The sequence below is a fragment of the Colletotrichum tamarilloi genome, assembly GCF_030869305.1.
Source record: "Colletotrichum tamarilloi strain Tom-12 chromosome Unknown Scaffold_1.1, whole genome shotgun sequence".
In the NCBI taxonomy this organism is placed as follows: Eukaryota; Fungi; Ascomycota; class Sordariomycetes; order Glomerellales; family Glomerellaceae; genus Colletotrichum; species Colletotrichum tamarilloi.
In genome coordinates this window covers 1,228,118-1,254,629 of record NW_026849384.1, presented here as the reverse complement: position 1 = coordinate 1,254,629, position 26,512 = coordinate 1,228,118, and the positions used below count along the sequence as shown (strand labels likewise).

The window sequence follows — 26,512 nt, the reverse complement described above, 5'->3', positions numbered from 1 at the left end:
AGGAGGAGGGGCACAACAGCCATTCAAGCCAATGTTCATCACTGAAATTGCCTACGACCTGGGACAAGCACACCGTCGACCTCTGACAATCCCCTTTGGGGCGTCGACGCTTGCGCTGGGTTAGGAAAGATGGTCGACCGATCACCATTCGTATTCCATGTCGGCCGCGGGCTGGAGGAGCGAATTGCTTTGCGCGAGAGAGTCCTTCGTGGCCCCCCTGACGGAAAACCGCCCCATATAGGCCCGTCTCATTCGCCGGGAACCTCTTGGGTGCTGCCGGGATTTACTTGACTCAGCATGTACCTCTTGCCGCAACACTGGCGGCACAAAGTACACGCAAGGCTGGACCGACTTATACTAGCGCCGTCTCTTTGCCCCATCTCGCACCCTCAAGCCTTCAGATGTATTTCTCAGGTACCTGCTCCACGAGGTACCGAGTACGGGGGAGCCTCTCCTCCATCTCTGGTGATCCCAGGCGCATTGCAGCTCACCGTCTTAGGCGTAGAATCTACATCTTGATGCAACGATTTTCGATGCGCATCCCGAGTACCGACTACGTGTCTACCCTATCAGCCTATCAATCCACCTACCTGATGGCGATGTACACACGGAGACGGTGCCGATGAATCTCTCTCTCCCTGAACGTTCAGTATCCAACCAGCGACATGTTAACCAAATAGCGCCAATCATGCAAAGGGGAAACAGCAGTGAGCGGGAGAAGGGAAAATCCAAGTGTTGCGCCAGAAGGACCATTCGTCCTACGACCAATTCACCGTTCGCCTCGTCGACCAATCTTGCTCCCCACCTCTGCTCCCAAGCATCCCCCCTCGCCGTCCCATCCCACCCCAATCCCTACATCCGCCCTCCTTAACCCGCTGTGGTATCCGTCCAACCCCCGGTCCAAGGTACTTCATGTTCCGCCTTATCTCCTCTTCACCTACGAATACTCCAGAGCGCTGTACTTCCTTCGCAGTAGTTCTTCACTCTCGCTCTGTTCTGCTCTTTTGCGACCTCTAGCCTCTAGTAGCTCACTCGTCCTACCTTATCCGCCTGACCACTTTCGGGGCGTGTCTCCTCGCTATTTGCTCGCCTCGTTGCTTTTTTTTTTCTCTCCTCATCCTCTTGCTTCATATTGCCAACCCACCAACACCACCTCTTCTTTACTCCCTCCCCTTCCCAACTCCCCCCCAAATCACCTTCGCTCCGCAGAAGAAAAAAAAGACAGGAGCACCATCGTCTTTGACACATCGGGTCGACGAGATTCGAGCGAGTGTTGAACGACTTGGCATCTGACCAACAGCTACCGGTTTTCGATATTCACATTGGTTCCAGGCCTTCACTGAGCTAATATGCTGCTGGTTGACCACAACTCTTCTTGATCTATACCCGCCCGCCGTTTCCCGTCCAAACTCTCCAGCCTCGGCCTACATATTTTCAACCACCCACGAACCCCGCCTCACAACATCACAAGCAGCGTCTTCTCTGCTCTGCTTGCAGATTCAACCCACAGACAATAATTCAACATGGTTGACGACTCAGCATTGGCCGCTGCCGCGGCCATTGTGCAATCCCTTGCCGCTGATGGCACGACGCCAATGTCCCTTCCCTTCAAGGTTGATGCGCGGATCGAGCTCCCAGGTCGAGATACCCCCGCCAAGCGAAGCCTCGAGAACGAGCTTGCCAAGCTTGCCCAAAGAATCGAAAAGCTCGAGAGTCGAGCCCACGCCTCTGTAGCTTTCCCGGAAACGCCCAACGAAGTCCACGGTTCCCTCTTTGGCGACGATTCCGACGGCGCATCACCATCATCCTCCAACAGCCGCACTGTTGCCGCCGGGCCCACCAAGTTCCAACGCGAAGGTACCGCCACAGCCGATCCGAGCCTCGCAGACAGCCCGCTGACTGACGAAGCCTTGGAGAGCTTGCAAGAGAAGGTACTTGACCAGGAGAAAGGAATTTCTAGCGCGAGACAGGAAATCAGCAGCGTGTCCGCCCAGCTCCTAGAGCAAAAGGAACTCCAGGAACAGGCTTTCTTCAAGATCGAACAAGAGAGAGTTGCGACTCTGGAGCGGGAACTATGGAAGCACCAAAAGGCGAACGAGGCCTTCCAGAAAGCCCTGCGAGAGATTGGTGAGATCGTCACAGCCGTTGCGCGCGGAGACCTTTCCAAGAAGGTCCGCATGAACACCGTCGAAATGGACCCTGAAATTACCACGTTTAAACGGACAATCAACACTATGATGGATCAGCTACAGGTTTTCTCAAGCGAAGTCTCCCGCGTCGCCCGCGAGGTCGGAACCGAGGGTTTGCTCGGCGGACAGGCTCGCATCGAGGGTGTCGACGGTACTTGGAAGGAGTTGACGGACAATGGTGCGCCTAGATTGTGGCCCATGATTTTGATTGAGTCTCTCTGCTAACCAATTATTCCAGTCAACGTTATGGCCCAAAATCTCACCGATCAAGGCAAGTAATTACGCGCAAACCGCAATCTTGAACCCTACTAACAACCCGCAGTGCGAGAAATCGCATCGGTAACCACTGCTGTCGCCCACGGTGACCTGACCAAGAAGATCGAACGCCCCGCCAGAGGAGAAATCCTGCAACTGCAACAAACGATCAACACCATGGTAGACCAACTGAGAACATTTGCCTCCGAAGTCACTCGAGTAGCTCGCGATGTAGGAACTGAAGGTATCCTTGGTGGCCAAGCCGACGTCGAGGGAGTCAAAGGCATGTGGAATGAACTAACGGTCAACGTCAACGCAATGGCAAACAACTTAACGACACAAGTACGAGACATCATCAAGGTAACAACTGCTGTGGCCAAGGGCGACCTTACACAAAACGTACAAGCGGATTGCAGGGGAGAAATCTTTGATCTCAAGTCTACTATCAACTCCATGGTGAAGCAACTCCAGCAATTTGCCCGCGAGGTGACCAAGATTGCCCGAGAGGTAGGAACGGAAGGCAGGCTTGGTGGCCAAGCCACTGTTCATGATGTCGAAGGAACCTGGAGAGATCTCACCGAGAACGTCAACGGCATGGCCATGAACTTAACGACACAAGTGCGCGCAATTGCCAAGGTCACAACGGCTGTGGCGAACGGCGACCTTACGGAGAAGATAAGAGTACCCGTCCGAGGTGAAATTCTCGATCTGAAGAATACTATCAACACCATGGTGGACCGCCTCGGCACTTTCGCCTTTGAGGTTAGCAAGGTCGCCAGGGAAGTCGGCACTGACGGCACGCTCGGCGGACAAGCCCAGGTCGACAACGTGGAAGGCAAATGGAAGGATCTCACCGAAAATGTCAACACCATGGCCTCAAATCTTACGATACAGGTCCGCAGTATCTCGACCGTCACCCAAGCCATTGCCAATGGCGACATGAGCCAGAAGATTGAGGTTGAAGCCCAAGGAGAAATACTCGTCCTTAAAGAAACGATAAACAACATGGTTGACAGGCTTTCCAATTTCTGTAATGAAGTGCAAAGAGTGGCCAGAGACGTCGGTGTCGACGGCAAGATGGGCGCGCAAGCAGATCCTGCCGGCTTGAAGGGTCGTTGGCGCGAGATCACGACTGATGTGAATACCATGGCTAGTAATTTGGTAAGTGCGGAGCAGTCTATGACATTGGGTCTTTGCGTTACAGAACCGACGACTGACTGCTTCATTAGACAACTCAAGTGCGTGCATTTTCAGACATTACGAACTTGGCAACAGACGGAGACTTCACGAAACTTGTCGAAGTGGAAGCTTCGGGCGAAATGGACGAACTCAAACGAAAGATCAATCAGATGGTGTCCAATCTACGGGACAGTATCCAGAGGAATACACAGGCTCGTGAGGCGGCAGAGCTGGCCAACAAAACGAAATCCGAGTTCCTGGCAAATATGTCTCACGAAATTCGTACACCCATGAACGGTATTATCGGCATGACGCAGCTAACGCTGGACACGGACTTGACACAATATCAGCGAGAGATGTTGAATATTGTTAACAGTCTGGCGAACAGTCTACTCACCATCATTGACGACATTCTAGATTTGTCCAAGATCGAAGCACGCAGGATGGTTATAGAAGAGATCCCGTACACTTTGCGAGGAACGGTATTCAATGCTCTCAAAACACTGGCAGTCAAGGCAAACGAGAAGTTCCTCGACCTCACCTACCGTGTCGACAGCTCCGTGCCGGATCACGTCATTGGAGATTCATTCCGTCTTAGGCAGATTATTCTGAACCTGGTCGGAAACGCCATCAAATTCACGGAACACGGCGAAGTCAGTCTGACTATTAAGAAGGCCGATCCTGTTGTTTGGGCATGCGGTCCTGACCAGTACGCTATCGAATTCATCGTTACGGACACAGGTATTGGCATTGCCGCGGATAAGCTTGATCTCATTTTCGACACTTTCCAACAGGCCGACGGCTCAATGACAAGAAAGTTTGGCGGAACCGGTCTCGGACTGTCAATCTCGAAGCGCCTTGTTAAGCTCATGGGCGGCGACTTGTGGGTTAAGAGCCAACATGGTCAAGGCAGTGAGTTCCACTTTACGTGTCGAGTGCGCTTGTCGGATCTCGGCGTCGAGATCATCGAGAAGCAAATCAAGCCGTACAAGGGTCACGAGGTTCTCTTTGTCGACAAGTCGCAATCTGGCTACGGAGAGCAGATCGAGACAATGCTGTCTTTGATTGGCCTCAAGCCCGTTGTTGTCGAGTCGGAGAAGAACCCCATCCTCACCAGCGTTCGCGACGCTCAGGCGATGCCGTACGATGTCATTATTGTCGACTCCATCGATACCGCCAGGAGGCTGAGATCCGTGGACGACTTCAAGTACCTACCCATCGTTCTTCTGGCGCCTGTCGTTCACGTGAACCTCAAGTCATGCCTGGACTTGGGTATCACATCATACATGACGACACCCTGCACTGCTGTGGATCTCGGCAACGGCATGATTCCTGCTCTCGAGAACCGCGCGACGCCGTCTCTGGCCGACAACACCAAATCGTTCGAGATTCTTCTCGCGGAAGACAACCGGGTCAACCAGAGACTTGCTGTTAAGATTCTCGAAAAGTACCACCACGTGGTTACAGTTGTTGGCAACGGTCTCGAGGCTGTTGAGGCCATCAAGGCGAAGAAGTTTGACGTTATTCTCATGGATGTTCAGATGCCAATCATGGTGAGTCCCGGCATTTCTGTTACTACTTGACCATCTTTGATAGCAAGCTAATCTCACTCCCAACAGGGCGGTTTTGAGGCAACAGGCAAGATTCGTGAGTACGAGCGCAGCCTGGGCTCGCATCGTACTCCCATTATTGCTTTGACGGCCCACGCCATGATGGGTGATCGCGAGAAATGCATCCAGGCACAGATGGACGAGTACTTGTCGAAGCCTCTGCAGCAGAACCACCTGATCCAGACCATCCTCAAGTGTGCGACCCTCGGCGGTCAGCTCCTGGAGAAGAATCGGGAGAGGGATATGGCTCAGCAGTCGAGAGTCAAGGCAAGCTCCAACGAGCATCCTCAGTCTCATCTTCGCCCGCCTCTGGAGACCCGATCCTTCACTTCAAAGGAACCAATCATGGGACCCAGTCCAGCCAGCCCAGCAGTGGCAACGGCAGACCAGGAAGACCCCATCTCTAGGGCACGTAAAGGCCTTTCCGACTCGCGCAGCCTTACAAGCTAACTTGGTTTCTTGTTCGTGCGCGCAGCTACTACTGAGGTCACATAGTTCCTAACTGGGATGTGCAGGGACAGGCTCAGAAAAAACGCAAGTGGAACCCCGAGTGAACCACATTCGACTGACATCGTTTTCGATGAAATACCCCAAGAGATACAAGATCATTGATGGATACAACACGCACATCGTCGCTTCCCCATCCTACCTTTCACTCGACACTCTTACACGTACACCAAATCACATACGATACAGCCCGCTCGCCCCCTTTTAGTGGCTGAAAGCTTCTCAACATAGAAGAGCAAAGCAGCTTTCGAGATTTCACATAGTGGGTTCGTGTGCAGCAATTTTCGCCCACATAGAGAGAGCAGCTAGGCTTGTGGGTTGGTTCACGGGAGGAATTTCCAAGATGGGCTTTGCATACAGAAGGGCCAGGCAGGGCAACATTTGGGCTCTGAAGGCCGTTGGGGAGTTTTCGTTTTTGACTTTTTTCATTATCATCAAAGGGGCAAAGGGGCAAAGTGCAGGGTGTCAACGCTGTCGCCCTTCTCTACCGTTTGTTAACCTTCCCATTGTAGTTTTACATTTACTGCTCAGGCTTGACAAGGAGAAACACACCTACCACACAGCCAGTACATGAGACGGCTAAGCTTTGTGCTTTCTTCTTCTTGGGGGCGTCAGTAGTCGAGGTCGATGACTCTGGCCACGACATTGGTCTCCTTGGGAATAAGCATAGAAGGTCAATAGCCAGGGCCAAAGAGAGGTGGATCTGGGAATTTCCATCATCAATGAGATCAAGGTACTAGCAACAAGGGCGTCTATTGGGTATAGGGTTGGGACAGAAGACTTTACATCGTTTGATATTAAAGAGGCCCGATCGACTTGGTCGGGCTGGATACCCAGACTTGTATTGCTCCCCTCTGTGACACTCGAAGTTTGTGAGACGGCTACGTGATGATTTCTTCTTCAAGGAGATATGCAGCTGGCTGTTTGTTCTGTTCTTGATGGGGTATCATGACATCTTGGGTTATCTAACTTGCCCTCTTGTACGATCCCCCCTAAGACTATCTCTTACGTTCTTCCCACTCTTGAGAAGCCATCTCGGCCCTGATAAACTTTCCACGTGGCCAAGTCATTGTATTTCTTTTCCACATCATTCTATATCTCATGTCTTGCGCGCAGTGTGCCTACCTAAGATAGAAGGCTCGAATGTCAAAGGGAACTCCTTGCAAACAACTATGAGCAAAATTTCTGCCTCGAATTTCGTTGAAAGTTTTACCAACAGGACGATGTGACATGAACACACTCCGCAAAAGACGTTTGAATGCAAGATTGACATCAGCATTATGAGACAAGGGGGAAAAAAATCTCTTTGCAGGGCCGGTAGATGGTGTCAACAATCGTTCTTCAACGAGGCTGACTAGGTTTTTCCCTTCCTTCTCTTACCCCCCCCCCCCCTCAATCAACGTTACCGCCGTTTACCGCCCAATCCATGATGATCCATGGACGTCTCCGCTATCATCACTACCCTTATTTCGACGCCGCTGCGAGAATATCCGCGAGTATAGAGCCCCTTGTATGGTAAACGGTTAAATCTACAACGTAACGAACGCTATTGAAGACGAAAAGCATGGGGAAGGCTTGTAACACTTCTAGTCTCTCTACCCAGACAACCCAATTTTACACTTCACATCCTTGTTTCTGTACAATGATATATTTACGGCCGAGAGCTATCAAAAACTGTTCCATTACCATCATCAAGGGGGCAAAAGGGAGCCAGTAGCCTCCTCAACGGGGAGGAAAAGTAAACAAGCACATCAGGAAAGCAAACCCACCCGCAACATAACTTGATACCCAATGTCACTTATCACACCCGATTGGGCCGGGGGAACGGTAATGGGCACCCAAAATACACACATACGAATACATATGCATGGGTACACCAGCACAAGTTAGAGCCGCCGCCACATCTAAGAATCTACATACAGACCGTCTCCAGCCGTGCCAGCCCAAAACCCGTCGTCACTCTGCTAGCCGGGCTCTCTCTCTCTCACCTCCATCACGATCTCACCATAAACAACAACAATAAAAACGGAGCGTTTGATCCGGAGGCTGGGACTATACACCGTTTTAATCGGGAGTCCATTGTCGATTCACCCCCAAATCGGGTTCACGTCTCCCACTTCTCATTCGTTGACCGATGATCTGCGTGTCAGGAACGGCCGTTGGAGTCCCCCCCCCCCCCCCCCGCCGTTCGGATAACCCTGCGAATTGCGAGGGGGGTTTCCTCCGCGCGGAAGGGGGCTTCGAACGTCCGTCCATACATGTCGGCCGAGTCCCTTCTGGCCCTTTGAGTGAGACGCATACGGGGACGGGGGGTGCAAGGGAAGCAAGGAGGTGAGGGAGGAGGTTATGCTCCTGTCTAGACAATCACACACACACTACCGCACTACCACACTATATCCGTACGCACACCGACACAACATTAAAAACATTTCAATCACATTTTAATCCATGCATCACCAAGTTCTAGACCCTCTTCAAAGGATGAAAAAGGAGAGAAAAGTTGAGTGGTTCCTAGGACATGTAGATAGCAATAAGCGAGTGGCAAAAGCCGTCTAAATCCGGCAATGCTGCGCGCAGTTTCGCCTTCGCCTCCCCCCGGTTTGCCCCAATCTCGATAACTTCCCATCCCCTATTCGTACTGTGAGAAAGAAGAAGGACGTTCATGCCATGTACCTTCCTCTCCCTCTCCTATGTGAAGCCCGAGAGAAAAAGAGAAAAAAGTCACCACGTGTGCGCGGATACATCAATGGGGGCATTGCGATATACGACGGGATGCGGTCGGTGAGAATGTATATGATAGGTCAAGGTCGGGGGCAAGAGGGAAAAATCCGCTAATACACGTGTTGAGGGCAACCCTGATCCCTAGCATGGATCGTCGTGCCTGGGGCATGCAGGCGCCCATTCTTCGCCACCTTTTGGTCTTGTCGCAAACCCCAGAATTCGCTTCCATGCGGAACCGCAAAGGGCAAAGAATACGATGCAATGCAAATGCAATAGGGATGGGTCCCGGGTCCAGAACATCGTGGCACCGTGAGTTCGTGACACCGCAACTAAATGCTGACTGACCCTTTCACGATGCGGCCGTCGAATGTGTGTGTACCCAGCCACAGACCAGTGCCTAATAGCCGGCGACGGCGGCGGCGCCGCATCGTCAAAAAGGTAGATCTGGATCTAGGCTTTCTTCGCCGCTTCGGGAGACTTGGACTCGGAGCTCTGGGTTCCGCAGTTGGGGGTTTTGGCGAGGACCGTGTCGTCCGGCTTCTTCGCATCGTGGCCGGGCGGTGGTGCCACAGTGCCGTCCTCGTTGGGCTCTTGAGTCGATTCGAACGCGGCTAGCAGTGCATCAAGTCGACCCTCGAGGTTCGTCAAGTTGGCCTCGAGTGCGCTGGCCGCCTGCTCGCCTCTGTATGCGATTTGCGGTTAGCCCAAATTCTCCCCAAAAGAATGGCGTGTATGACAGCGGTCACGAGGGCGTATTTCAATGGGTAACGAAACATGGGAATTCGTCTTCTCGGTCCTGCCGCTTGGCTAGACCCCGGCGGGGAGCAAGGGGAAGTGCAGTAGCCCCTAAAGTCTGGCGATGCAGATAGTATTTGGGCGTGATCTGACAACGGTCCCGGGCGTCGCGAAGTGCTCATGGGCTGAGACTGGATGTGGGCGTTAGGCTTGGAGGTGAAAGATGCTCAAGGCCGTATTCGTCTCTAGGCTCGCGGTGCCAGCGGATAGTCTAGGCCAAAGGGAGGGTCTAGAACTTCAACGATATGGGCTTTCTGCGGAAGCGGTAACCGAAAGCCATCGTCGCACATGGGTTTTTGGAATAGCGAATGGGAGAGTGCCGGACCACAACCCGTCCAGCACCCTGCCTCAGATCGAGCGATAAAATCGCGTGTCTCGCTTCAATGCGACATCCTCCATAGAGGTTATCGCGGGCAAAGCGACCAGAGGAATGCTAGGTCGTGGATGGCCCTCTTCGCTAGAACAGGAACCCGCAGAGCCGAAAATGTAAGAATGCCGGCGGTTATGAGCCGGGGAAAAGAAATCTCTGGCTAGATTTCGAGTCTATGCCGGATCGAGCAAAATCCGACGCCAATTCAAGAAGAGTCCAAGGCTGAGAACGCCATTCGCAAAAAAGGGGAATTTGCACCGGGTGGAAAGGTTTGGTGATGTCTTGCCCACGAACGAATGAATGTGAGCACAGGCGCCGCGGCCGCTGTTGTGCCACACCAGGATCCGTGGGAAAAGCTGGGCCAGACTGCTGAGTACCGTATTGTAGGTATCCGACGCGATACGCTCTCCCTCGGGGGTTGCAGCTTCGGAGGCAGCTCCGACTCGTTCAGGGTGCAAACATGCCATTCTCAACATTGTGGTGAGTGAAGCAGGGAGAGGGGCGTCTCATTCCCTCACACCATGGGCGCGAGGACAAGAGGTGCTGACACTCGAGCTCGCAGACGACGAGAGTGGGGGGGCAGAGTAACAGGAAGGAAAAATACTCGTCAAATGAGCGTACCTTAGCAGGTCCTTGTAGGCCTAGAACGTGCCCCGAACGTGGTCAGCCCTGGAACAGTCTAGGTAGGGGGGTTTTCCCATCCGATGCCACCCCCTTCTGCCCTCACCATGCCCTCCTCCTCTCCTCTCCTCTGCAGCAAGTTACAGCGTGCACCACCAGGCAAGTTCCCAGCCGCTCCGTATGTACGAGCGGAGGACAGCGGAGCTGACAACGGGCTTGCCAAAGGCGGATGGTGCAGTACTCAGCGAGGTGACTGGGGGAGGAGAGACGGAGTGAGGCATCTAGGGGCGGAACGAGAGATTGCGAAAGAGAGAGACGGAGAAGGGAAGGATGGGAAACGCAGGGGAGATGGTAAACCGAGGCAGAGAAAGACGGGCAAAAAACCACCTTTGGGACCGCGGTTAAGCCTAAGGCTCTGCGCCTTTCAGCGCGATCCGCTCAGGTGTCCCCAGGCCCCTTGCTGTGTCGGGGTCCCAAGACAAGACCAAACCGCCTTGCAGAATTGTAGGCAACGGGATAACATTAACAACACACACGTACCTGGGCAATGTTATCCACAGACGAGTCGCCATCGGGCCCGGTCGTTGTCGGGGAGGCGGACTCGGGCGCCTTGGACGTTGGGGCCATGTTCGGAAGATGGTGATGAGCGGGCGAATCAAAAGGGTGAGAAAATAAAAAGCTGCCCTGGAAAAAACAAAAGGGGAGAAGATAGTGGCCTGATTTGGGGGTCTTAATGGGAGGGGTCGCCCTCTTTTCTTAATCCTCCACCGATCCAACCCTTTGTCGATATCGTGGATTGCCCGTTCCCGTACCCTGGTATACGTGTCGTAATGGTGGGAAATGCGGATCCTAGGCGTCTTTTTTTGCGCCGCCTTCTCGTGATGTTTTGCCGTTGACGAGTCGTCGATACGCTGTTGAATACTTGGTAATACTTTTGTTGTAGCTTTGTTAGTGATTTGCTCTGGCCAAGGTAGGGCGACAAGCGTGCGTGGATTCCCTGCCTGGGGGACCAGTTCTTCTCTGGGTGGCTCAGCGTACCAGATGACCCGGAATTCGGTAATGCCGAATGAAAGGCGATAGTTCGGTGTCGTGTGTCAGGGGATAGATGATATTGACTGTTCCTGGGATGGATGTATGGGATTTTGTAGTGTAGGGTCTCGAGACGTCCGTAGATTCAACGGCGTGTCGTCGATAGGCGGCAGAAACACGCGGTCACTCGAACCCCTCACACTCACCTGGGGAAGACGCACGGTGCCCAAGGCTTACCTAATCACGACCGTTACGGGCCTACGACAACTAGAGAAACTCACCGTCTCTTCACGCCGCGCTTGTTAAACATTGATTTCTCTACGAATCACAACGTCACCCGGTGGCCCAGATCGTCTAGTTGGTTAGGATGATACGTTGTGGTTCTTCTATACAGCGATCCGTGTTGACGGCGGTTCGAATCCGCCTCTGGGCACTAATACTTTTGCTGGATGGCTCTTCGTGGACTTGAACATCGCTGTTCAGCCTCATCTTTTGCTAACCACAGCGACGAGGTTGCCCAGTGTATGGGAAACGAGTAAGTAGCGTCGCAATGTGGTATCACGATCATGTCTACATCGCAATGACCCGTGCATCTTCGGATGCGTTGTTACTACAACAGTACTACCTGGGCCACAGGTGCGAAATAATAGTGCAAGGGTTGTCAAACTATCGCGGGAATTTCGGCCTGATTGTCCCCAAATCGAATATGGTCAATATGACTGTCGGTGCCTTGATCTTGAGCCGGGAATACCATTTCCGTCCTCGTGATGATGGGAAGTCGACTTTTGATTCCGATTCCATTACAGAATGCAGATTCATCCCACCCGTGGCCCACTCAATATTGGGGGGTGCACCGCCGCACCGTTGGCAAGAAAGTATCGTTGCCAAGCTAAGCTTCGGGAACCAGGTTGATTGATTTGATCCGAAGCGTGCTGTTGCCTGCAAGCTGCCCCCCTCCTAACGTCCTCCATACGCAAAACCTGGAAACCTGCCGACAGGTTACCACTGCAGAATCAAAGCAGGGCCGATGCAGCCAGAAAGCCAGAGGGTCGTGTTATATTGAACTGGGCAGCTGGTAGCGGGAAATTCTTCCAGACTTGTGCTTGTGGCTGCCATGGTTTGCTTCACTTTCGAATGGGATGGTACCTTGCGATGGGAGGCAGGTAGGAAGGCACGGACAGGCCTTGAACAGACATATTGTTCGAGGCCCGTGTGAGTCAGAGAGGATCTTGACGTCCATTTGCAATGTTGTTACGGTAGATGGAATTCAATTCCGGCTCTCCTGCGATATTCAGTAGACGGACGTGAAAGGCGGGTTCGATGGTTGACAGCTCGCCCGTGAGTTATTGTTGTTGTTTCTTCTTCGTAGACATGACTGGGGAAAGTGAGGTCATCCCTCTACCTTACTTTCCGTCCCTACTACGATAGCATTAGATAACCATGGGGCAAGTAGGGCGAGTGAAGAAAGGATGGGTTGCTGAGCCATAGCTTGGGTTCCCCCGTTGCAAGTACAGCACTGAGTCTGTTGTCTTCACAAAGCTACCCGAGTATTTGTACCTGATGTAGGTACCTCACGTCACCTTATGGAATGCGGCAGGTGGCTGTACAGTCAAAGGTCTCGAGGTACCGTCTACTTCGCAGGAAGTGTCCTGGCGCTAACCCCACTTGGGCGCGGTGGACCGCACCGGAAACTGTCAACATTCCCTTCCTAAACCCCCTACAGGCACTCGCTGCGCTGGGAAAGAACCCCCAACTAGCTTTTCCGGGTGTTCCTTCTTTCTTTTTCTTTTTTTCGATGGCGCCGCACACTTCCAGATGCCAACCAAAACCCCATCCCATCCCGATCGGACTTTTGCAGTGTCTGATCAGTAAAAAAAAACAATGACATCGGATCCCAAATACTCAAACCCAGTGCTTTCTGACGCACTGGCGGCGGTCCAATCTCTCTCACTCTTGGTGGCATTTTGCTCAATCTCGATGACTGGGAAATGGGCGTTCGCGATCGAGATGTTGGAATTCACCGTGTCGCAGTCAATGGAACCTTGTTCGCACACCCATCATCACAACCCTCAAATGATCCCATCCCTCTGTCCATCCATGTGCCCTCCTCCGTAACTTACGGTTCCGCCCTGGATGAGTTCAGCCAAATCCAGTCCCGTCTCGTTCCTTGCTTTGCTCGCTCACTGCAAAGTCATGCTTTTGTGCGCCTGTGCCTACGTTACGCTTGTATGGACAGTCTTGTACAGATACACTTGTACCTAGTAGAAGTCTAGACCCTCTCGCCAACCAGCGTGCCAGCAGCCCAGTGTCTGGGCATGCCCGCGCAAGAACAGCATCAGCCCTGTCGCCTTTGCTTCCCATGGTGATCGTATGTGCCGTCTGCGATCGTATGCTCGAATGCCCATTGACGATATTCCTCAACCAGACCTGCAGGCCATGCACAAACATCGACGATTCCCTTCCCCTTCGCGCGCAAGACTGTCTTGTCTTCTCCTACCTCTTCCCAGTCTCTCACGCCCACAGTATCCGTTCTCTCGGTGTCTAGACCAGCCGGTGGCTACTGTCAGCCCATTTGCTGCCCGCTAATCTTCAGATTCGTATCTTCGATGAAACTTTGGCCCATGAGCTCCTTACAGTTTGTTGCAACTTATCGTCATTCGGCGACGTAGAAGGGATCCAACAAGATCCAGTTGGTCCGAGGTTGTCGGTTCCGCAAACCTCGTGCTGCATCAAATCTACGTCACGGCGGGACATCGAAGGTTGGGTCGGGAGGTGACTAGCGCGTCGATGCTCTGTAACACTGCCATTAGGCATGTAGGTAGCACGTTCCACGGCGAAACCCTCCGTCGTCCATTGGAGCACACGGATAGATCAACGCCCTCCGCAGCGGGAGCCCATGGCCATGTCGTGTTCTCGGTATGGAAATTTGAAGAGGTGAGATAATTATTCGTGCCGGTGCGAGTGCTGGCCATGGGTATTAGCATATTGAAACAAGATATCCGTACTCCGTTGAGTCCGTACTTCGTGCTGCTATTTCAGAACCCTCAATTTACCAGCTTCTATCACCTTTCAACATCGCAACACGGACCACGTCGATCCAGTCAATGCTCCGTCGTCGACAAGCTTGAATGTGGCCATGGGTGTTGTTTTCTGATGGTCTGGCGCGTTTTCGCGTATTTGGTGCTGCAGCGTGCTACTAACGGGGTGCGGAATGGCCTAGATCGTGCTGGCACCATGGGCGGGTTCAGTCTGGCGACGCTGGACCGGTCCATGATCCTAATCCGTGCTGACCAGCTCTCGCAAAGCATTGTTTGATGCATTTCTCTCGTTCCAGTGCCCCGTCAAAAGGGTCTGTCTGCATGCGCCTAGATGCCGTGCCAATCCTGCTCGCCGTCGGTTTGTCCAGCTTCATTCAGATGGTCCGAGTTCCAGAACGCTCTTAATGGACGGTGGAGCCGGTAACAACCCAGAAGTGAAGGCACATGTGCTCTCAGCCTCACTTTGCCACCCGTCACCTAAATGCCATATCGAGCCGAATGCACAATCTCCAGACTGACGATGGCTTTCGTCGTTTACCCCTCCGCCACATAACGACATTTCGGTTAAACGGGAGACAATTCAGTTGCTTGCTAGGTCAGCCGACGGCGAAGTTGCCCCTTGTGTCGGTTCAGAGTTACACGGCATGTTGTGTCATCAGTAATCGCATTGCGAAAATGCGATTCTTCTGCAAATTCGGTGATATGTCTGTCGTATCTGTCTACCAGCAAGACGCATCGCACCGGCACCATGCTGATCCCCCCTGATGGCCTTTGCTCTGGGTCTAATGGATCGTAGATCGAAGGTCTCTGTGTTCTGGCGCCCACGGCCGTGACGAAACGGCTTCTCGTCCTGGATCGACTTCTGGTTGATCGATCATCGAAACATTGCCATGTCGTTTATGTGGACGTTTCCTTCCGGTATTCGTATAACCACTAGGGTTGTTCCATAATGTGCAGATGGACATTTGCGAGGTGAACGGAGACGTCAACGGAATTATTACGTCGTCCTAGGTCGCGGTCTGTTGTCTCACCCGCACCGTGCTTTGGGACAACTACCTATGGACGAGGTGCGTTCCTCAACCGTGGCCCGTGGTGGCCAGATTCATCCGCGTGAGCGTGTGTAGCAGGGGTGGTAGCGGCTTTCGATCGCGGCGCAATTCTTCGATTTCAGGTGTCTTTCAATCCTTGGTGCAATGCTCCGTCTCCCCGCGCGGAGGCGTGTGAATAGCCATCTCTGGCGGTTCAAGCCAGTCTGACTGGCTGCTCGAACGCTGACACGTCGAGAAGCGCGAGCTGGCTTGTCTGAGAAACACACTGATGAGCGTGGAGGTGGAATCGACATCGAGATTCACTTTGACGGCCTGGTCTTGATTGGAGAGCAGGCAATGGAACAGTGACTTGATCGCAGGGCTGTTTATAGGGTCAGGCGCAGTTCCGTCAACAAGAATCGAATTCGCGCTGTTTGGCCATTGTCCCAGGCAGTTCTGGCATGCGAATGATAATGCAGCAATTGGCTGTTTACTGCTTGCATTGAGGGTGAGGTTCTCACTCTCCTGGCCGAATGTTCGACGGGCGGTATTCCGCGACCCAAATGACGATGTTCGGTCCCCGCTCTCTTTTTGGAGAGGAAGAAGGAGAATGCTGGCCAGGAGCCAGCGGCATGACCCGCGACGGTCTCGAAGGGCCCGTTGCCGAATTGGAGTATTAATCCAGATGCAGATGCCGTCTTGAATCTAGGGTCAGCACTGGTTTTTCAATAGTGGCTGTTTTGGTATCGTGTGTTCTACTAAGTGGTGAGAGTCTAGATAGTGTGCAGGTACGGCTTGGGAATGTTCTGTCGAGGCGAGGCGTGTCATGATGCCGCTCCCGCTACCGCACTTGCAGTCAGTCGAGTTACGGAGCGGATTCCGTTCATGAGAGAGAGAGAGTGGTGCTGGCGCATCAGAGTCTAGCGTGTCTGCTATGTCTGTGTGGTGCGAAGGTAAGGTACCTTGCCTGGAGGTGTATGCAGGTTGTCGAGGGGAGTGATTTTTGAGTGGATGGATGATGGATGAACACCCACCCCCCCCTCTCTTTCTTAGTCTCTACCTTACCTACCAGCCAGTGGGCAGTGGCCCAGGGCCACTAGCACTCTTTCCAGTTCCGTACCCATGTGTGATCCCGGCCTGAGGCCTCAAGTTTGGTGGGTGCCTTGGGCTTAACGGGGAAAGAGAGAGGCACTGAAGTACCTACGTAAGGTACCTACTTCGTATCTAGGGTACCTTACTTTCTACCCTGTAGTCCTGGGAGAGTGAGGCAAAGATGGAAGGGATGGAGACATGGTCCAGGTACGGATTTCATGTACCGGTACAGGATTTGCATGTATCCCGAAGGCCCATCTCAAGCGGCCGTTTCCTGTTCCTGACTCGCTGAGAACCCATGTCTTTTCATGTCTTCCAAAAGGGCTCCATATGTGTCTGTCCTTGTGCTTGATCCCGCTTTTCTTTGCGATGGGCTTCCAGTAACAGATGCTCACTGTTGCTATCGCCGACTTCTCGAAAGTCGGTTTCTGCGATCAGACGCCAGGGAGCTTGTCCTGGGTACCTTGAGCTATCCATCAGTCTGCTGCTCTAGCTTCTCTACTTGGGGCTTGGGGCCATTGGACATGCCACCCCGGATCACAAGTCGAGTCTGCGGCGACGTCTGAGGCTACCAGTATCCGTACCTAGACTCACTACCTTACCTTACCTTACGGTCGACCATTCAACACACACCCACCCTCGAGAGAGATTCCCTATTGACACCTCTGACCTCACCTCTTAATCCGCGTCGATCACCGCGGGGCTAGTTCTTCTCAATCTTCGAACCGTTTACCTCGCCCTTCCTCCGTACCATACTGGCACCCATCCGTACCTTACCTTGCCTTCCTCCCCTTGGCTCACCAAACTCGTTTTCTCCTCTCCGTCTCAGTAGACGGTCATCCCCCCAGTTCTTCTTCACCGTTCCCAATTCTCAACCCGTGCAAAGGAAGACGACAAAAAAAAAAGACTTTGCCGGCTTGGTCACTTTCTCCCAAACCTAACCCCCTTCTTCGATCAAACAAACTTGGTCCAGTCTTCATCACTCCCACCAAAGACGCGCGCTACTTTCCTCTACCAGACCAGACCATCTATCCGTTGTCTTCCCCGTCGTTCATGCGGCTGCGAACCGCCGAGCCGGCTCAGAAAAACGCATTCTCATAAAGTACGTATTCTATCCAGAGCGCACATCCCATTTCATCTGAATCCCGAAGCCCCTCTTTGCTTGGTCTGGTACTTGCCGTTGTCCCACACCCCAAAAGCTCGGTCTCCTTCAATGTCATCGAGATCCGTCCTCCATATGGCAGCCACCAACTTGGTATATCCACGCCATGCGTGCCACACGCCTTCCTCTTCTGCAATTACTTATCATCAACGCCCCAAGCAGACGTAGAATTCGCCCAGCAATCGAATACTTTCGGAATTACTTCAACAACATCGCTCTTGGATCGACTTGCTCAGTATCGAAAACGACGAGAAAACGATCATCGCCGACCGACACTCAGTATTCGATACAGACGCCGCCTGTCGCTGCCCATCCGCCGCGACTCGATTGAGAAGAAAGCCTTCGATGATTATTGGTTGACCGCAACGCAAAAGGAAGTGTTTCGACTTCGAGCGACGGAAATCGAGACGTAGCGAATCGAGTCGACGACTGAATGAAAGAGTTTGGGTTTCGAGAAGGATTTGAACGAAAAGCGGCAAACAGTGAAAGCCAATTCTTTGGAGATCACTTTCGACGTAGAAGAAGTTCGCAAACCATCGCCCTACCGTCCCGTAACAACAGCACCATCGAGTTGACGTAACTTGATATACGCCACTCAGACAAACCATGGCGCAAGGACTGGATGGAATCTTTGCAGAGCTAGGCATCTCGCAGTACCTAGACATCTTTCTCGAGCAAGGATTCGATACGTGGGAGACGATTTTGGACATTACTGAGTCTGACCTGTGAGTAAACCATGGCTATTGCCACGCCACATACTCGAGACTAACGAGGATAATTTTGCAGCGACGCACTTGGAGTCAAGTTAGGACACCGACGTGTAAGTGCTTGACGTCCATTCGCAACCCCTACAAGCCCTAACACAAGGCAGAAATTGCAGAGACGCATCGCCAACTCTCGTGGCCTTGCCCCGGATGCATCACTAGTTTCGCCCACAAGAGCAAGCGCAGAAGAGCCAAAGCCCGAGACACAACGACCTGATCAACCCCGCCTCGAGGTCAAGGAGGGACCCGTCGCCACGAAACGAAAGTATAGGCGTCACCCCAAGGTTTGTAACTCTCATGCAGATGTACACTCGTACCTGGGCGTAGCTAACCAACGTAGCCTGATGAAAATGCCCCTGAGAGACCTCCTTCAGCCTATGTCCTTTTTTCAAACAGTATGTTATGGATTCCACCCTGCTTTGAGATGATGGAACATATCTGATCAATCTCGCAGAGATGCGTGATGACCTCAAAGGTCGGAACTTGACATTTACCGAGATAGCCAAGCTTGTGGGAGAGCACTGGCAAAACTTAACTCCCGGCGAGAAGGAGCCATACGAAACTTCCGCATTGAAAGCCAAGGAGAAATACAACCACGACTTGGCTGAGTATAAGAAGACGACAGAGTATAGGAAATACAACCTGTACTTACAAGATTTCAAGGCACGGCAAGCCTCCGCAAATCAAGGTGCGTGGAGGTTTGTCGCTTCGAGTGGCCGCCAAGCTGACCCTGATCCAGCAAAAGAGTCGTCGAAACGTCAGAAGCTTGATTCGGGGGTTCGTCTGCAAAACGGAGGAAGCGCAAGTGCCACACCTGGGAGTCTCAGTAGCACGGGGAGTGGTACAGAGTCTCACCAGGGAAGCGAACCTCCTCCTAATCGCAAACAGCGTGTGGGTTCTGTGGTGTCGGTATCTGAATCGCAATACTCGACGGCCGTGCCGACCCCAATTTCCCATCATCATCATCCCCCCAATGATGATTCGGTACACTCTCCTGCCAGTGTACAATTCGATCGTGAGAGCTTGCACTCCACAAGTCCCCGTACCTCGCAGACTCGGAACCACCGCCCAACATGGACGGAAGCCCCAGCCAAAACGGAGCCAGTCACACTTCCGCATCTTCCTTCCCTCTCGGATGTGTTCAACAATGGACGAGGACTGAACGGGGTTTCAAAGTCTCCTGAGGCAAATGGCTTTGGGGGCTTCGCGCCTCCGACACACCCTGGTCCCTCCGCACCGCCATCATTGAAGCACGAATATTCTTCCGCGGGAAGCATTTCATCCTCTGGATCTGGACTGTCGTATCCCCGAACACCTAGTGAATCTTCGCTACCGATTCACGCCTTATTATCGAACAAGACCTTGCCGGGACCTCCTTTCGAGTTGCAACCATCACCGTTCTCGACGGTGCCGCCTTCCGGACCACAACCGCTCCAGGATTCAAAGTTGCCCTATGCAGGGCAGCCTCAAGCTCCGATGGGAGCGACGAATGGTACTCACGGTCAAACCAAGCAAGGCTTTCCGCAGAGGCTAATGAGGTTTCAAGGTTACCAATCACCACCTGCCTTATTGAGATTCCAGTCCACCTCGTCAACGGGGACTGATGGATCGAACGTGTCGCAAGCATCATCGGGTGCTTCTTCTGCAACGTCGCTCGGTATTCAGGAGAGGAGCGATCCGAAGCTCGACGGCATGAGCGCGTTGGTGCGGGCGGGCGAGATCGTGAACCGTCGTGTTCAATAAGCGGATGCGAGTTTTGACATATGGCCGGCAATCATCGTTCTCCATCCACTCTATGGATTTACAAACTGTTGACGTCGGCCCCGAGTACAGTCTCGTGCGTTTGATTGTTGTTTTATTCGGTTGTTTGTTTCGTCGTCGTTGATGGCATCAGCGTTTCGCTCAAGTCTAGCCTGGTTGGCTGAGGTCGGTCTGTTTGATTACTTGAATACCCTCATGGATTGGCATCGTTTGGAGATCTTGTTCGAGGTGGCGCAACTGGACAGTCATGGCGTTTTTTTTTTGTCCCGTTGGACGTGGCATTTTTTTGTCGTCCAAATGGCGTTGTAAGCTGCGTCGCGTGGCCAGACGATGGGTAACTTTTGGATATAGGTTGTTGGTGGGTACTGCATGATACAAAAGCTCTCTGGTCGCTCGAGGAACCAAAAAACTATATCAACTGTATGAACAACGACATGCAGTCTCAATTGAACGAATTCATTAAGATGAACTTATGGATAAATGAAGAGAGAAATCGGAATGTAGGGGTTCAAGAGGGAAAACATAGCAGAGCAAGGCCGGGAGGTTATGACGTCAACCACAATAGGACCCTTCCTCCGCGGTCCTGCCTCGCGTTTCTGACGGGATCATCACGGGCGTTACCCTTTCCTGAGGGGAAGATGCTCAGGAACAAGCCAATACTTTTCTGCCGTTGGCACTAAAGCACTGCGTAAGGTAAGGTAGGCAAAATGAAGGGTCTTGGTCCAATCTGAGGGCGCCTGCATGGTTGAGCACCTTCATGTTGACCACTCATTGGCGGTGTTGGCACAAAGTACCCTGAGCGCACCGGTCAACGTCATAATTCTGTCAGGATTTCGGGGTCCTGGCCTGATTTTCGATTTTTCCAAGAGGGTCCCCTCCCCGGTCTTGGCGGATTTGGTTGGCTGGCGGGCGGTGTTGGTTGGTTGGGGGTCCTATTTTATCGTTATTTTATCGTTTCTTCCCTCCATGTCCCTCCTAACAGTCGTGCGCCTCACTTGTTTTTTTTTTTGCTGAGCTCAGAGGACCCCTGTTTACCGGAAAACGAAACTAAACCCGTTTGTTGCTCCGCCTGGTGGTGCCCCTGCCTTGGACTCTAGTGATACTAACCCTGCTTGGGGTGCGCGTTCCGCGTTCATCGGGACACGAGTAAGGTGATGTCTGTTGATCTGGAAGCAGGTTCAAAGTATGGGAAGTTGCAATGTCTCGTGATTGATGCAGGATGATTCAGGCGTTTAGGTAGCGAACGTGAAATCTGTCTTGATTTTCCTTGATTTTGCTTCATTTTGCCTGACAATCTATCCTCAATGGGTTTTGGATGAGTGGAGTGGTTGTGATGATCTTGTAAATTTGTTTTTCATCGATAGCGACTGGATTGAACCAGCGTCGGAAATCGAGCAGGAAGAGTAAACGAGGTAAGGTGAGATCAAAATGCGCTGCATAGCAGAGTCTTATGCACAAATTCGATGCGGGCTTCTGCGTGGGATCGTTAAGAGCAGGTTTGCATCTCCGATCCTCTTAAAGGAAAACAAAACAGCGTTCAGTTTTGGCAGGCTGTTATTTGGCAACCGGTTGGCTCGTTGTTTCAACACAACTATGCGATTTCCAGCAATATCTTCTCATAGACGACATCATCAGTCTATAATGCCCATAGGAAAGGGCTGTTCTATCTGTGTAGACAATTCACTTCTCATCACTTGATCACGTATATTCTATGAAGAATACGCGAGAAGAGATTCTGGCTTCGAGACAGTGGCCTTTCGTTTGAGCAATGAGCTTAAAAAAAGGACAAGTGAACCGAGGTCATGCGGATGATTTGTTGGCTCATCTGGGAGTAACAGTTGCGCTTGATGTTTGTGATGGTTACGTCTCATGCGACAAGTCTGACGACACCGCTCGTCTGTTGAAAGATTCATATACGTTCCAAAGCGTCAGATTCAACCACATTTGCTGCGTCTGAGTCTTAGTCAAATCACGAGGTTAAGTATTAAATCAGCCGAAGCCGTCGGCTAAAGGTGACGATATTATTAGCGAATCGGCGGGCGAAATAGTATTTGCGGCTAGGCCTTAGAGGCGAACACGAGGCAGCGTTCTTCTGTCACAACTTCAAGTGAGAAGAGAGCCGCTCCAACCAAATGATTGTCGTCTCTGCAAGAGGGAGGGTACCCATGAGCGATCCTGTATTGAAGGAGATTCTGCGTTCGTAGACTCTTACAAATAGTGCGGGTTGCTCGCCTGTAGCGAATCCGTCATTCACTGTCGTGAGTCTGTTGCCGCTCGGTAACTCGCTCGTGATGGGTGCTATGTGTCAAACGCATACTATCGGCCAAGTATTCAGTCTGTTCTATCCATAGAGACCAAATCTTCCATCGCCGCTGTCCGCATACAGACACTAAACGGCGCTGCATCCGCCCTTGCCATCTGATTATTTTCTCCCTACAGTGCCCACTGCGCTCGCCCAAACCCGTCCGACCGTTCTGCTGCTCATCGTCCCTTCAGATTTGCATGAAGCCCCAAAACAAGTCAGGCGCAGGAACCAAAAATCCAGGGTCTTCATTCACTATTGGGATCCGAAACCATAGCGTACCAAGTACGGGGGGGATGAGCGGGACCCTGAAATATCACGCCAAAACGGGCACGAGCATTTTTCTTCACCCTCAAAACGGAGACTTGCTCCGTTCGTGGCCTTGCCTTACCTTGCCTTCCTTAGCTCCCGTCCGTTCGTTTTCAACGGTCAAGCTAAGGGGAATTAAGACGATGAAAAAAAAAAAAAATCATGCTTACCTTAATTATGCATATCACCGCCCGGCGTGTCGTTTCTGAAGAGGAAAAAGAAAAAAGCACTGACACGAGAAAAAGCAATAGATAACCAAGGTAAGGTAGGGAAAAAAGGTCCCTCATTGAGAAGTCGTTGGCATTGTTCTCTTTGATCCATTACATAAGACGTCTACGTCCGTCGTCACACAGCCTCCTTTTTCCCAAGCTCAAGCCGCGCCCTCAAGTGCGGATACAGAAGAAGGTATAGAGAACGAAGCTCTCAAAATGGAATGTTTCCGCCCAGTGTTCATTATGAGACGTAAAGGTTTACCCAACCCACTTTGCCAGAAAAATCAAACATGCCGTCGTTCAACAAAAAACCACAGAAACGCCGATGCCTCGACGTGTAAACACAGGATTCCGCCACACCCTTATCCCTCCATTTTTTGCTTCCTCTCCTTGGGTTACAAGAGTACAGTCGCTGTCTTATTCTCCTCCCACAATCTCGGCTGTCCAATCCTTGCGGATGTTCAGCTCCGTGAGCTCGGGTGTCTTCTCGATGACGAGACCCTTCTCGTTGGCGAGATGCAGCAGACTGATGAAACAGAAACTCGTGGAGATATCCTCCATCATGGCCTTGGGGTAAACCGAGCCCAGGCCGTTCATGACCTCGGTGAACTTGAGTTCGGTATCCTTGGCGGGTGGCTCTACCGGTGGCGCTGGGGCATCAGGTGAAGAAAGTCTTGTGGAATCCTGGTGATGGGTCAGCAATAATTCATTTCCTGATGGGAAGGGTGACCGAGAGACTCGACTTACGGCGTCCAGGCCCTCAAGACCCATGCCCTTCCAGATCTCCTCCTTCAAGCGCCTCACATCCACCTTCTTGGCAACACGTGCGAACTGCACATAATCCGGCCGCATGCGACGTGTTTGCGTGACCAGAGTCGTGCCAAAAGCGCCGGTCAGAACATTGGTGGTTGCGTCGCCGCCAAGCAAAGCCGTCATGCCAAGAGCTTCCGTAGCTCCGACGTCGCCTTCGGCGCCGGGCGACAGGTGCTCCCGGGCATCCGCAAACTCGTCGTCGTCGTCATCCAAGCCACCGGCAAACGGCAAGGCATCGTCTTGGAAGAAGTTTGCGTCGTAGTCTCCCTCCGGCAGCGGCTCGTCCTCGCTCTTGACGGGCGCCTTCTGGTTTGCCCAGAACGCCTCGTCCATCTCTCCTTCTGGGACGTCCCTGTCTTGTCCGGCATTGCCAAACATACCGCCTCTGTTTCCGAGGATTCGCCTCCTGCCGAGGCGTGCCTTGGGCTTGAGGAAGAGGTTGAGAAGTGATTTCGAGTTGAAGTGCTTATCATCAGGCAATAAATTGCGAGATTTCGACTTCCAGTCCTTCTTGGGCATGGAGACGGCAGAGTTGCTTGATGCCTGGGTGTACAAGACGTCGGCCAAGGCTTGGTCGAGGGGCGCTGAGAAGTCAATCTCAAAAGGCTCCTTCTCCTTGCGCACCCTGGCAGGACCGACAGGCTTGTTGACGTCCTTGATCTTTCGAATTCTCCAGTGCTCAGCACTTGACCAGTTCTTCTGCAGCGCTTGATCGAAATATCCGAGAATGTCTTCGTGCATCTTGTCGGCGCTCTTAGCGTGGGACATGGATACGACGAAATCTCCATTGTCTGGGTCCATCATCTCGACTCCGTCACCGTCGCCAGCTTCCTCGCCTAGGCCAGCATCGTAGACCCGCATTTGGGGCTCAAGAGCGGCTTCCCTGGCCCAAGCCTCACCACCCTCACCAAATGCCACGTCGGCGCCAAGCTCGAAGCCACCCAGTCCAAGATCGTCGTCGTCGAAGCCAGCAGCGTTGTCGCCGTCAATGAACATGCCAGAGTTGTCACCCAGCGAGTCGGGGTTCTTGTCCTTGTCTTGATCACCTCTCCAATCTTCCGGGGCTCTGAGGAAAGGAATATCCATGGAACCAGACGGGTCGCCGAGGTCAAAGTTCTTCAATGATGGACAGACATCAAGCTCGTCGAGACGACCAAGATCGGAGAAGAACTTGGCACCGAGAGCTCCTAGGTCGATTTCAACATCTTCGACGTTCTCCTCCTGCTCGGGCTCCTCTTGTGCTACCGAAGCATCCTGCATCTCTGTGTTATCATCGTCCTCATCGTCGGCGTCTTCGTTCTTCTTTCGGGTCTTTGAGGTGTGTGCGTCACCAACTTCGTCACTGCTGTCGAAAACAATGCGTCCTTGGGCATCAATCATGAGGTGGTTCAACAGTAAGCCCTTGGCGCCACCTTCATCGAAGTCTGCGGAGGTTTTCTTGAAAAGGGGGTCCACGGCGAATTCTAACTCAAACTTCTTGAGTTGAAGCGAGGAAAAGTTTGGTGCTAGGGTCGCCTCGGAGGATCGTTGCGTCTGCGCACAAGTCAGCCTACCATCACAGCCAACATGCGTTTTGCACATACCTTGCGCTTCGGCTTCTTCCTGACGTTGCCGTCTTCGTCGACTTCCTCCTCGCTCTCTTCACCCTCCACTTCGTCACCCTCCTTGCCCTTCTTCTTGTTGTTGCTGTCCGCGAGACCACTCAGTAGCTTGCCGGTTTCGGTTGCGACACTGTCGACTCTGCTTGTGTAAATCTTGACACAGCCATCCAGCGTACAGCTGGCTTTCTGGAAGTTGACTCCGTCACCTTCCTTGAGAAGTGACATATCGTGGAAGTAGTCGATCAAGGCGAAGTTCCAAGAGTTGTTTGCGTTGATCTTGTTATCTGTGGCCATCTTCATCCACTCCTCAAAGTTGGCAAGAATCGGGACTCGTTTCATAGGCGTGACCGCGCTTCCGCTGACTACAAAGCCTTCATCGTCATCGTCGTCGACAACCTGTCTGCTGCCTCGGCTGCCACGGGCGTGCGGTGTCTTGGGGTTCGAGCCTGGTGTGTCATTTTCGATATCTTCTAAGCTGTTGTTATTCCTGCGCAGAGGAGTTGCAGCGGCCGCCTTTAGTTCGTTGCGCTGGCGCTCATGAAATGCATGGCGAGAATGCGCACGTCGCGCCTTTTCTTCAGCATCATCGTTGAGAGGGATTCTGCGCATTGTTTAGTTTCGTTGCTATGCAAAGTCGGTAAACGGGGGCTTCTGTCGCAAACGTACTTGACTGGTGAATTTTTGAAGGGCGATGTGTTCATCGACCCGGAAGTCGCTCTGACACTGCCTGCGCGGCTGTTTGCACGCGGTACTTGGGCCACTCGAGGCATCTTTTCTGTGCGTGTTGTTGGCGCTGAGGTTGTCGTCAAATTGTTGACTGTTTGCTGCATGTGTGCTGTAATGCTGTAGTGGGTGGCCGAGCCTTGTGTTTACTTTCCCCACCAAAAGCACGTCCCTGGGCGACGCGAAACAACAATAAAGAGGTTTTCTGCCTCGAATATTAGGTGTCAAGTTTATCCTTCCGGGTCGGATGGGGCGGGGAAGCTGAAAATCCCGTTTCGTCCAAACATCAGATTGGATCGGCCCTTCGCGGCCCCCTCGTTATCGGCACGTGATGCAAGATCGCTATCTGCCGAGGACTATGGAACTCTTCTCTTGCAGTTGCCGTTGCAAGCAGCCCCCCTCTCTTGGAGTTGCCGCTCCGTTGACGCACA

General features: G+C 52.5%; 6 protein-coding genes across 6 annotated transcripts; 3 read left to right on the top strand and 3 right to left on the bottom strand.

The window, feature by feature from the left end:
* Window positions 1–1,523: 1,523 nt before the first annotated feature.
* On the top strand, window positions 1,524–5,787 carry CTAM01_00420 (hsp90-like protein; the record flags this gene model as incomplete). The annotated part of the gene is made up of 5 exons (XM_060516472.1): window positions 1,524–2,367; window positions 2,512–3,605; window positions 3,674–5,176; window positions 5,243–5,645; window positions 5,729–5,787. 5 exons carry the CDS (start codon window positions 1,524–1,526, stop codon window positions 5,785–5,787), a joined length of 3,903 nt encoding a protein of 1,300 aa, XP_060389098.1.
* A 3,124-nt stretch (window positions 5,788–8,911) lies between these two features.
* CTAM01_00419 (uncharacterized protein) lies at window positions 8,912–10,874 on the bottom strand (the record flags this gene model as incomplete). The annotated part of the gene is made up of 2 exons (XM_060516471.1): window positions 8,912–9,133; window positions 10,788–10,874. The coding sequence occupies 2 exons, from the start codon at window positions 10,872–10,874 to the stop codon at window positions 8,912–8,914; spliced, it is 309 nt and encodes a 102-aa protein (XP_060389097.1).
* Window positions 10,875–15,728: 4,854 nt separating this feature from the next.
* CTAM01_00418 (uncharacterized protein) lies at window positions 15,729–15,845 on the bottom strand (the record flags this gene model as incomplete). The annotated part of the gene is made up of 1 exon (XM_060516470.1): window positions 15,729–15,845. The coding sequence occupies one exon, from the start codon at window positions 15,843–15,845 to the stop codon at window positions 15,729–15,731; it is 117 nt and encodes a 38-aa protein (XP_060389096.1).
* An 897-nt stretch (window positions 15,846–16,742) lies between these two features.
* Window positions 16,743–17,000, top strand: CTAM01_00417 (uncharacterized protein; the record flags this gene model as incomplete). Its single annotated transcript, XM_060516469.1, has 1 exon — window positions 16,743–17,000. One exon carries the CDS (start codon window positions 16,743–16,745, stop codon window positions 16,998–17,000), a length of 258 nt encoding a protein of 85 aa, XP_060389095.1.
* A 1,202-nt stretch (window positions 17,001–18,202) lies between these two features.
* CTAM01_00416 (HMG box protein) lies at window positions 18,203–20,103 on the top strand (the record flags this gene model as incomplete). The annotated part of the gene is made up of 5 exons (XM_060516468.1): window positions 18,203–18,321; window positions 18,383–18,416; window positions 18,468–18,644; window positions 18,701–18,755; window positions 18,815–20,103. 5 exons carry the CDS (start codon window positions 18,203–18,205, stop codon window positions 20,101–20,103), a joined length of 1,674 nt encoding a protein of 557 aa, XP_060389094.1.
* Window positions 20,104–23,361: 3,258 nt separating this feature from the next.
* CTAM01_00415 (barren protein) lies at window positions 23,362–26,128 on the bottom strand (the record flags this gene model as incomplete). The annotated part of the gene is made up of 4 exons (XM_060516467.1): window positions 23,362–23,628; window positions 23,692–25,290; window positions 25,341–25,959; window positions 26,025–26,128. The coding sequence occupies 4 exons, from the start codon at window positions 26,126–26,128 to the stop codon at window positions 23,362–23,364; spliced, it is 2,589 nt and encodes an 862-aa protein (XP_060389093.1).
* Between the last annotated feature and the right edge of the window lie 384 nt (window positions 26,129–26,512).